The sequence below is a fragment of the Apis laboriosa genome, unplaced genomic scaffold (genome assembly GCF_014066325.1).
Source record: "Apis laboriosa isolate Shangri-la unplaced genomic scaffold, ASM1406632v1 scaffold58_cov148, whole genome shotgun sequence".
NCBI lineage: Eukaryota > Metazoa > Arthropoda > Insecta > Hymenoptera > Apidae > Apis > Apis laboriosa.
In genome coordinates this window covers 773,317-784,656 of record NW_025223827.1, presented here as the reverse complement: position 1 = coordinate 784,656, position 11,340 = coordinate 773,317, and the positions used below count along the sequence as shown (strand labels likewise).

General features: G+C 21.2%; 2 protein-coding genes across 6 annotated transcripts; one reads left to right on the top strand and one right to left on the bottom strand.

Annotated features, from left to right (window-relative positions):
• The first annotated feature begins 976 nt into the window (after positions 1 to 976).
• Positions 977 to 6,468, top strand: LOC122717749 (palmitoyltransferase app). 5 transcript variants are annotated; one of them, XM_043942128.1, is made up of 11 exons: positions 978 to 1,407; positions 1,571 to 1,874; positions 1,983 to 2,143; positions 2,318 to 2,476; positions 2,569 to 2,706; positions 2,804 to 2,958; positions 3,088 to 3,205; positions 3,280 to 3,392; positions 3,470 to 3,572; positions 5,028 to 5,047; positions 6,040 to 6,194. In XM_043942128.1, exons 2-11 carry the CDS (start codon positions 1,726 to 1,728, stop codon positions 6,058 to 6,060), a joined length of 1,137 nt encoding a protein of 378 aa, XP_043798063.1. In that variant the 5' UTR covers positions 978 to 1,407; positions 1,571 to 1,725; the 3' UTR covers positions 6,061 to 6,194. The 5 variants fall into 5 exon arrangements, with proteins under 5 accessions (XP_043798061.1, XP_043798060.1, XP_043798063.1 ...); XM_043942127.1 differs by lacking the exon at positions 5,028 to 5,047 and having other exon boundaries at positions 6,040 to 6,468; XM_043942129.1 differs by lacking the exons at positions 5,028 to 5,047; positions 6,040 to 6,194 and adding an exon at positions 3,689 to 3,852.
• Positions 6,469 to 7,825: 1,357 nt separating this feature from the next.
• LOC122717752 (protein odr-4 homolog) lies at positions 7,826 to 10,560 on the bottom strand. The gene is made up of 7 exons (XM_043942132.1): positions 10,292 to 10,560; positions 9,909 to 10,088; positions 9,512 to 9,711; positions 9,094 to 9,448; positions 8,719 to 8,932; positions 8,471 to 8,653; positions 7,826 to 8,290 (listed from the first exon to the last, which is right to left on the bottom strand). The coding sequence occupies exons 1-7, from the start codon at positions 10,385 to 10,387 to the stop codon at positions 8,136 to 8,138; spliced, it is 1,383 nt and encodes a 460-aa protein (XP_043798067.1). The 5' UTR covers positions 10,388 to 10,560; the 3' UTR covers positions 7,826 to 8,135.
• Positions 10,561 to 11,340: the final 780 nt, after the last annotated feature.

Sequence of the window (11,340 nt, the reverse complement as noted above, 5' to 3'; positions counted from 1 at the left end):
TATATATATATATTCAAATTTTAATGATTTTACGATGAAATGATGAAATTTAATGGTTCAATCAAATGTAGAATAAGATAACGCGTATAACTTGCTAGAATTAGTTGAACGTAAAAGTATATTTTCATTTATTTAAAGAAGTTTTCTTTTTCTATAAAAAAAATTAAATTCAAATTAAATATTGACTTGAAAATAATAATAAAAGAGAAATATATTATTAATTGGAACGCGCTTACCTATTATGTATTATATTATTATATTGTTATGTTTTTATTATTTTAAAATATAAGTTATCATTTAATATTATGATAATATAAATATTATTGAAATACAACAATATTTGACTTAAATCTTTTAAATAGTTTTAACTTAGAATGTTTGATCTATAGATCTATGAGACAATATTACAGGGTTAGTTTGTATGTGCAGTAAAATTTTAGGATCGCCGCTGTTCTGTTCCTAAACATATCTGAAGATGGCGTTTACAGTGGGATTCTTCGATTTTCAAGATTTCATTTGAATGTATGCATGTGCATGTGACGATATACTGCATTGCGTCGACGACCTATTTTACAATAGAAATGATAAGCATACTCTTTTATCATTAAATAATCAATTCCATGATTCAAAATGAATTATATTTTTCTATAGAATTAGTAATTTGTATAGTTATTTCTTTATTATATTTTCATTAAAAGTCTATATTATTAAGAAATTAATAATTTGTTTTATATTATTTTTTAAAAATTTTAATCTTTTGTATAATTCTTATTAATAATATATAAAGAATTTGAAAATATGATGTGATTTTTATATGTTTTTGTGTATTCAAAATTATAATTTTTTTTATTATCGATTTTAATGATAAAAGTTGCTTGAAATCGAAATCGGTTTTGTGCTAGGTCACATGACAATAAGATCACGTGGTGCTTTTACATACTCCGTTAGAGGGAAGCACATATAAATCTCGAGCAAACATGACGGCTAATAATTTTTCGTAAATACATATCTTATTGTCATTAAAGTAAAATTGATTAACTAAAACGATGAAACGGTTTTTTGAAATGTAATGTATGTCGCGAATTTAAAATTTATATCAAGAGTATATAAGTGTTGTTTTTATGTCACATAAAAGTGACCTAGTTTATAAATGAATTTTTTGATTTTCTTTAACTACGACCCTGAGTGTTCTTGAAGACGATGGCCTCTGTGAGACAGTAGCGATGCTGTCTCGAAAGTGAGTTCATAATTGTTATAAAATATGGAAAAAGTAAATGATTCCATTTAATATTTTCAAAATATGGATTTTTATGAAATATGAACATCGTCATGTTTTCAATGAAAGAAACAATTAGGTTACGTTGACAAGAAGAACGCAGTTCTATAATAAATAATATTAAGTTCATAGTAGGTTGATTTTTTACTTGTATAAAATAAAATTGTATATGAAAATGTAAATAATAAATATTTTAAATCTAAATATTTGTAAATAATTTTTGTAAGAAGTTACAAAAATTAAAAAATAAATATGAATCAATTCAATAAATATAAATTTACAAATGTGTTGCAGTTGATTAAAAAAGAGCAGTAAGCCAAGATGAACTATGATTGTTCGAACTTTTATGTAGTAACATTAAATAATCATTGCATAACTCTAACAGATTATTTTTTATACATATTTGTGCATATGTATAGTGTATAAAGTAATCTGTTTATATTTACAAAATGCCTCACATAACACGAAAATGGGAACTTTTCCCAGGCAGAAATCGATTTTGTTGTGATGGTAGAGTAATGATGGCACCACAAACTGGAGTTTTTTATGTGACTGTGTGTCTCATTGCTGGAACAAGTGGATTATTTTTTGCTTTTGAGTAAGATTATATTTTTTAAAATAGAAATTGTACATATATGTATATGTATAATTATATATATATAATATAACAAGATTTAATTTAATAATTTTTATATATATTTTTTAGTTGTCCATTTTTAGCAGTTCATATAACACCTGCTATTCCAGTTATTGGTGGTTTATTATTTATTTTTGTAATGTCTGCTTTGTTCAGAACAAGTTTTAGTGATCCTGGTGTTATTCCAAGAGCAACTCTTGATGAAGCTGCCTATATTGAAAAACAGATTGGTATATAAATATATATTTTTTAAAAATATATAATTTTATGATTAATTATATTTGCCTATATTATACTATATTTTATATTTATATTATAAAAATTATATTCTACTTTTTTAACATAGTGTATGTAATTTAATGTAGTTTATAATTAAAAACTTCGTTTTTTTACATGTTGTAAAGAGGTACCGAACAATGGTAATTCTAAAATGTACAGACCTCCACCTCGAACAAAAGAGGTATTAGTCAAAGGACAACCAGTAAAATTAAAATATTGTTTTACTTGTAAAATATTTAGACCACCAAGAGCTTCACATTGTAGCTTATGTGACAATTGTGTAGGTATGTATAATTTTTTAATCTGCCATTTTAAATTACTTTATTATTTAAAATTATTTTTATGGAAATTTAGAAATATATAATTATCTTTTTAGAGAGATTTGATCATCATTGTCCATGGGTGGGAAATTGTGTTGGTAGGAGGAATTACAGATATTTTTATGCCTTTATTGTCTCTTTGGCATTTCTTTGTGTTTTCATATTTGCATGTGCTGTTACGCATTTAATAATGCGTAAGTATATTAATTAAAAAAAATATAAAACATTAGAATAAGAAAGATATATAAAAATTAAATTAGATATTGTTTGTTTTCATGTATTTAATTTTAGTCACAAAAGATGATAGACCATTTTTAGAAGCAGTGAGGATATCTCCTGGAAGTGTTGTTGTAGCAATTATATGTTTTTTTTCTGTTTGGAGTATTCTTGGTCTTGCTGGTTTTCATACATATTTAACTACTAGTAATCAGACAACTAATGAAGATGTAAGTATTATATATAGATATAAATATAATATAGATATAAGTATAGATATAAGTATTAAAAAATTTATTAATTTTTTATATATCTGAAATTATTCAATAATCTTAAAATAATTTGAATCATTTTTATAGATTAAGGGGTCATTTTCTATTAAAACAGGGCAAGAAAGTTTCAATTTATATAGTCAAGGAAATATATGTGGAAACTGTTTCTATGTATTGTGTGGACCAGCGCCACCTAGTTTAATTGGTATTTATTTTTATATTCTTAATATTTTTATTTTATTTTTTGTAAAAATTATTTGATTATATCTAATTTTATAGATCGAAGAGGTATTGTAACTCCAGAATATCGCGCAGAACAAGAAAGAGTTAGTGGTGACAATGTAATTACTAATAATAAAACTTATGGTACTGTAAAAATTATACAACCACAGGTATTTAAATATTTATTAGTATTCTTGTATTTTATTTATATTATTATTTATATATTATTTTTTTTATATTATTACAGTCTAATGGTACAACTGTTCAAACAAATCCTAGTCCAGATCTCACAGGTTCTATGAACAATCTTGTTTCTGATCAACATTCGTCACAAATTGAATCAATAAATGGTGAGTTAAATCTTTTGAGGCACACTACTCATTACCCGGAGGATCTTTCGAAATATTCACGAGAGTACATTGATAATACTTATGTTCCGGCATATCCCCGACAATATTGTTTTCAGGATTCCATAAAACATGTAAAGTATGATACAGAAATAGAAAATCCAGATTTTCAAAGATATCCATGTAGGTGTGAAGAGAATTTACATAAATATTCTCATAAATGTAGGGAAGAATATCATAGATGTTCGGATAATAATTTAATATATGATCAATGTGTTAGTGATCAAAAATATGGTATTGATCTTCAGAAATATCCGCAAAGATATTCTGAAGATTCGGTACGATATAAAATTAATGATAAAAGTATTTACACTGATCTCCAAAAATTTCCACAATGTTATTCTGAAGATCCACTACGAATATCTCAATCTCATACTCTTAAATATAATAATTTGAGGTGCACTGTTCATGGTTTAAAATATCCAATATCAAAGAATCTTTTGCCAACTGTTGTAATGTCACGAATATTAGGAGCAGGAGGAATACCAATTATTGGTCAAAATGCAATAGGACTAGCAGTTAATAGATTTGGTTCAGGATCTTTAACTAATGCTTTCTCTTATACAGAAAATTCTTTATGTCCAAATGATAGTACTGAGGAAGATCTTTTAAATCGAAGATTTATCATGAGTTCAATAAGCGATAATGATGATATTTAATGTTTTTTTTTAATAGTTTCTTGCCCTTTTTTTAAATTAATATTATTTTATTTATTGGAAAAGAAAAAAATTTAAATGGCTATAATTGTTAGGAAATAATTTTAATGTTAAAATCATACAATATAATAAAATATAAAATATATAAATTCTATTATATAACATAAAATAAACAAAATTTTATTATGTATATAAATATTATTAGCAAAAATAATAGTATTAAAAAATATTAAATATTAACAAAAGTAATCATTAATATGATTGTTTATGTTTTCTTATATTATAACTTATATACTAGATCTTTATGGATAAAAATTCAAGTTTGATTATTATTAATATTGTTATTAAGATTTATTTATTTTTTGACAATTTGGTATTGAATATACATATATACATTTTTTTTTTTTTTTTAAGAAGAAAGAAGAAATTAGTATTCTTGTTATAATATTATATATTTTAATTGAGAAAAAAACTAAACTATTAATTTCATTACAATTTTTTAATATTTTACAAAAAATAATAATTATTTGTTGTTTACATTATGTAATATAATGAAAATAAATGGAACATAATTATTTTAGAATATTATTTTAGAATCTTAAAGCAAAAAAAATTAATCTAAATATAAATTTGAATTATCATCAAATATAAAATAAATTTAAATTTTTCCTTATTTAGCCATATTTTTATGATTCAATAAATTATATTTATTTGTTGTTTAAAAATTACGTCCTGTATCGAGGGCTCAGAGCATACAATTTGGTAAGTTAATTTTCCTTTATTCCATTCATCATTGTGTGTATGTTTAATATGAATGAATATATTTAGATATTTATTAATAGCCGTTAATAAACACAATACATCCTATATTTTTAAAAACTAATTTCAAAATCTTATATCAATTTAAGGGTTTATGGATTTGTGACTAATTAATTCTTTCTTATTTTTGGTACTGGGATTGTGAAAATATAATATGTAAATAAATATATGTATAGTTATATATGTATATATAAATATGTGCATAATTTTATGTATAAAAAATATATTATAAATTTATGCTTGTATGTGCAATATTAAAATTTTTACATTACACAACACATAATCATATAAGTTATCTATTATAATTTTTGGTTTTAATCAGACATATATAAATTAATACATATATTCATGAAGGATTGATTCTAATATCTAAAACAAATATGAGAATTGATATACAAAAATATCAATTGAGATTTATTTAATAAATTACAAGCAATTGAAATTAAATGAAACATGATAAAAATAAATAATTTTTCTTCAATACATTGCTGTTTCATTCTATTTTTATTTTGTTCATTTAATGCAAATTTAAATTATTTATAATTTAAGAAATAAATCTTAATGATATTTTTATATGTCAATTTTTATGTTATAGCTATAGGAATTGATCTTTTAAAAATGTCCCATGACTATATTAACATTTTGTATACACATAGAAAACACATCTTACTGCTTGGGATATTTTCTTTATTGCAATTTAGTTTTGATTTATTTTCTTTATTATGCAACAAAATTTCACAATTAGTAGTGCACTTTTGCAATAAGTTGCATTATTCAATTTTTATTGCTAATAAGCGTTTGTAACGGCTTTTATTGGTCTTTAATAGCAATTATTGAAACTCTTATATTTAAAATTATATATGAAATGTATATACATATACATATGTGTTTAGATTATTTTGTACAATTCATTATTATTGGATATTTGTTTTTAGGTAGTACTACAAACAGCGTGAGTCAACTTGTTACCAATGAAGTACCACTAGCATCACTTAATATAGCTCCAATTGATATTGATGAAATTGCTCCGCTGCCTTCTCGTCAGAGTGTTGTCGTTTCATCTACATTGGATACATCTTCTATACCTTCGGTAACTGTAACAACACCTTTGTCTGCATCTAGACTTAGATTGTTACAAGATACTACCATGATAGAGTCTGCTTTAGACTTAGATTCATTGGAAGATGCAAGTGTTGGTAGAGGCAGTCAAGCAGGACTTATAAAAATGGGAGCAGTATAACTAATCTATTTTATCTAGATTTAGATTTTATCTAGTTAGATTATAGATTAAGTTTTTATCTAATTAGATTTAAAATTTTTAAAAAATCATCAAAAGAATAGTGCAGGTTTATTTTTTTCTATTATATTCGTATAATTCTTTTTAAAACTTATTATTATATAATATATCATAAAACTTACATGAATAAAAAAATTAAATTATTGTTTGATTTATAATAAATTTACCTAAATTTTAATTTATTTAATAAAAAATAATGTAAAATATTTTTCTTATCTGCACTATTCATTTATGATATTTAACATTATTAATTCCATTCCAACTATTTACATTTTTGTTTTATTATTATAAAAACTTAGTAAATAAAAATATTCTCTATATTTTATATATAGTAGTTATGTAAACAAAAAATTATAAAATTGTGGTGATTTAACATAAATTGATATTCTTAATATTATACATAAACAAAAGATATCTGAGTTAAGAAAAAATGCATTACTTAATCAACTTAATATGAATTTATATCTATTTTTTTGAATAACTTTATAACTTATAAACTGCAATCTTATTTTTGTCATGCAATGTATTGGACTAAAACATTTAAATTCTAATTAATGTATCTATATTCAAAATTCTTTAATAAAAATTAGTCATTAAATATCAAAGTAGAGAGAAAAAAATGTATAGATAACTTGTTGAGCAAATTATATTATTAGAAAATGTGTAAATGCTTTAGAATTAAACATTAAAAATATAATAATTTTTAAAGATCAGAAAAACTATAAGTTTTAAAGTTTTTAATTATATTAGTAATCAGTTATTAGTGGAAATATTAAGTATTACAATTTAATTTTTAATTTTTCACATTAAAGTGAAGTATTTTTTTATTCAATTTGCTATGTACAGTGTAAAGAAAATTTTGTAAATACAGGAATTTTCATAAATGTTAGTATAGTTTTGCAAGCATTTAAACAATTTATTATATTTATATATCAATGAATTATATTAAGCATTTTAAAAATATATCACTGCCTAATTTTTAAATATATAATTTGTGCATTGACATTGCATGTCATTATTTAATTTAATATAATGATCAAAAAATATTATTGTCAATATTTTTAAATTAGATATTATTTATATGATGAATTGCAAACAAATTTATCAGTTATTTTATTATATAAAAATTAATATTACATTGATTATAAAACTATTTTCTTTTTGTATATATTATGTGTGTATAATACTATATGTATATATTGTGTAGATGTTATTATAAAATAATAATACTGTAAGTGAAAGGTATATTGCGATATATATTGTATAATATAAAATCCTTTAAAATTTTTAAATATTAAATGATGATGCATGTAATAATTAGTACTTTGGGAAATGCAGAAATTAAATATTATTTATTAAAAGATTTTTATTCAATTATTTGTTTTATCTCAAATGTATGTATAATTTTACAAAAATATTTAATTATGTTTAATTATATTTAATTATATAAAATATTAGGATAAAATTATTGATACATATAATTTGTTTTTGAATATATTCAATGTATACATAATTTATATTATATAGATTAATAATTTAATACTTTTACATGATAATTTACAGATAATGCGACTTGTCTCTGTACACATAAATATATCATCACCATGTCAAAGCAGTTGTTTTTATTTGTTAATATTTCCTTTTATGCATTCAACATTATAATGATTCAAATATATATATTTTTCTTTTATATTATAATAAAATATAAATTCTTTTATAAATTTATTTTTGATATTAATAAAATTTATGTATTATAATGGCAAAAATTACAATTAAAAGTGCAATACTAAAACTTGTGATATATATCTTTATTTGATTTCCAGATGAATTTATACCAAGATCAACAGTTTTTACATCAATTTTATTTTGAAAATAAAATTCTGCAGGATCTATTTGAAAAATGTATACATATTATATATATGTATGTATATATGTATGTATATATATATATATATATATATATATATATATATATATGTATATAATATATAATATATTTATATAATATATAATATATAATATATTTAATATATATATATATATAATATATTTAAACATTTAATATTTACCAGCTTCAAGTTCAATATCTTTTTGAACAGTACTTTCATGAACTTCTAAGTCTAAAAGTTCTTGCAATGATAAAAGAGCTTCTTGAGCTCCTTCACCAGGAAATAAATAATCCGATAAGGTAATTTTACTTTCAGGCAATGCTATTAATACTCTCCTTGGAGGTTCATGTAATGTTATATTTTCTGAAAAAAAATAATGAAATGAGTTTTTTATAAATTTTTAATAATTATTTATATATATTAGATACCTTCTGGAGATCCATTTTCTTCTTCAATTAAACTATCCCAATGCATTTCTAATCTACTTGCTAATGATCTTATTATGTCTTGTTTTACTGCTGTATTAGCTTCTTCGACAATTGCTTTTTGATGAACAAAAGTTCTACTTACTAATTGACCAATCAAACGTATAGAAGCAGAGCATGGCGTTACCTTCACATCAGAATTAATATTCTCTTCTTGCTAATAATTCATAAAATCATTAATATTTTAATTAAATTATTAATTAAATTATTAATATGTTAAATACTTCTTTTTATTTAAAAATTATTTTTAAAGTAGGTTTTAAAGTAATATAAAAATTAGGATAAATGTTTTTATAGGAAAAAAAAAAAAATACTTACACATGGAATATATAAGTTAATTTGAATAGATTGGTCATTATTATTTTTTTCACTACTTTTACAATTTTTGTCATCTTTTTTGTTTTTGCTAATTACTTCTAATGTATCATGTGGGGACCAAACTTCTCCTTCAATAACAATAAGGGAAGTTTCAACAATATCTGATATAGTTTTTAAAATATCTTGTAGTTGTTTTTTAAGAGTTTCTGGATCTTTATTAGCAGCAATAAGAAATAGGCGGTCAAAATTTATAAATGTTTCAAGTTGATGCCACTTAGTAGCTCTAGTTTGAAATTTCCAATCTACTGATTTAAACATTCCATTTGTATTTATTTCTATAGATTTACAAGTGTATCTAAAATAATAAAAAATTAAAATATAATAAAATGTATTTATTGAATATTATAATTTTTTATACTTTTGTGTAATGCTATTTAAATTTAAGATAAGATGTTCTTCATTATTATCCCCACATAAATATTTATTGTGTAATAAATTTTTATGCATCATTGTAAGAACAGATTTAAATTTTTGTATATTGTTATCATTTATACTGTCCTCTGGACCAATAATAAATGTGCCAAGAACACGCATTCCACCAGGTAACATTCTAGTAACCTATAAATAATGGTATTTAAAATTTTTTAATTTTCATAAAATTTAAAATTTTAATTATATTAATATATATATATAATATATATATATAATTTAATTTATATTAATATATATATATAATATATATATATAATTTAATTTATATTAATATATATATATAATTTAATAATAAAATTATTTAAAATAAAATAGATCATTACATGTTTTGCATGATCTGCAACCCAACTCTCAGGTATATCTTTTACTGATTTAATGTGGTTTTCAATAGTATTTTGTTCAGATTTTATTGTAGTATTAAGCAATATTTCTTCTACAACATTTTTGCCAATAGGTGGTGGTGTTTTTGCTAAATGTACAATATAATCTTTTTGACCAGTACTCTGTAATATTAATTATAATTTAAGTTAGATAAAATGTATTAAAAATTTAAATTGGATTATTATTTAAACTTTTATTTAGCATATCAATTTTAAAAAGAATATAAATTAAATAAAATAACCTAAAAAAATACGTAAAAATTATATATGTTAAAATGAATGAAAACAGGAAAGATGACATAAATTGAAACATACAAAAATCGAACCTGTCCCACAATTAGTCCTATTGTGTATTCATCTGGTCTTACTAAAGATATTAAATAATTGTGAAGACGTTCCTCTGCATATACAGTTCGTCCCATTATTTTTGATACTTTTGTAAATGCGTAAAATTGATAATACTTCTTTACCGTTATTGTATTATCACAGATAAATTATAAGAATAGACTAATCATGTAATATGTAATGTATTTTTATATTTCTGACCCAAATTCTAGAGCTCTAGATTTCCATTACTATTTTCATGTTACTCGCATCATTACCAACAGAATGCAGAATTTGATTGTAGATTCATTTTAGTGGGAATTATAAATATAGTAACGAATTGATTGATGATCGATTAAAATATCGATATCAATATAATAAAAATCTTAAAATAATAAAAATGAAATAATAATAAAATAATAAAATGTGAAATAATTTAAAATTTTGGCGAGATAACAAAAAGAAAGTCACATTAATGAAATTCCTTGAATTTTTTTAACAATAATTATTATTGATTAATTAATATTAATTATTATATTATTATATTAATTATTATATAATAATTATATAATAATATATTTTTAATATATTTTAATTTTTAATTTCTGTATTTTTTTAAATTAATTAACTATTTTTTTATTAATTATTATAATTAAAAAAATTTTAATTAATGAATTTTAATTTTACTGAAAAAATTAATTTTAATGAAAAAATTTTAATTAAAAATTAAAGATTCATTAATTTTCTTCTTTAACTAACAATTAATTTTTTTAAAATTTTTATTTTTAATTTTTAAATTCTTTAAAATATATTATTTTTAAAGAAAAATAAGAAATTAAAAATTATGTTTTTTTTTCTGGTTTAATTCTTGTATCCACGATTCAGTTTGTAATCTCTAATTTATATTTTTAAGCTTCAAGAAGCTTAATTCAAAAATTGTGATCAAAGAATACTATACTTATTTCTTTTTTTTAAATCATTCTTAATTTTTTATATTCTTTCATGATCATTTCTTATATTTGATATATTATTTTATTTTTTTGTATCATGA

Coding starts and splice junctions, on each gene's coding strand:
- LOC122717749 (XM_043942126.1), top strand. CDS start 1,726: ATGCCTCACATAACACGAAAATGGGAACTTTTCCCAGGCAGAAATCGA. Junction 3,206..3,279: donor AGCGCCACCTAGTTTAATTG/GTATTTATTTTT, acceptor CTAATTTTATAG/ATCGAAGAGGTATTGTAACT. Junction 3,393..3,469: donor TAAAAATTATACAACCACAG/GTATTTAAATAT, acceptor ATATTATTACAG/TCTAATGGTACAACTGTTCA.
- LOC122717752 (XM_043942132.1), bottom strand. CDS start 10,387: ATGGGACGAACTGTATATGCAGAGGAACGTCTTCACAATTATTTAATA. Junction 10,089..10,291: donor TAGGACTAATTGTGGGACAG/GTTCGATTTTTG, acceptor TTAATATTACAG/AGTACTGGTCAAAAAGATTA. Junction 9,449..9,511: donor TTAAATAGCATTACACAAAA/GTATAAAAAATT, acceptor TTATTATTTTAG/ATACACTTGTAAATCTATAG.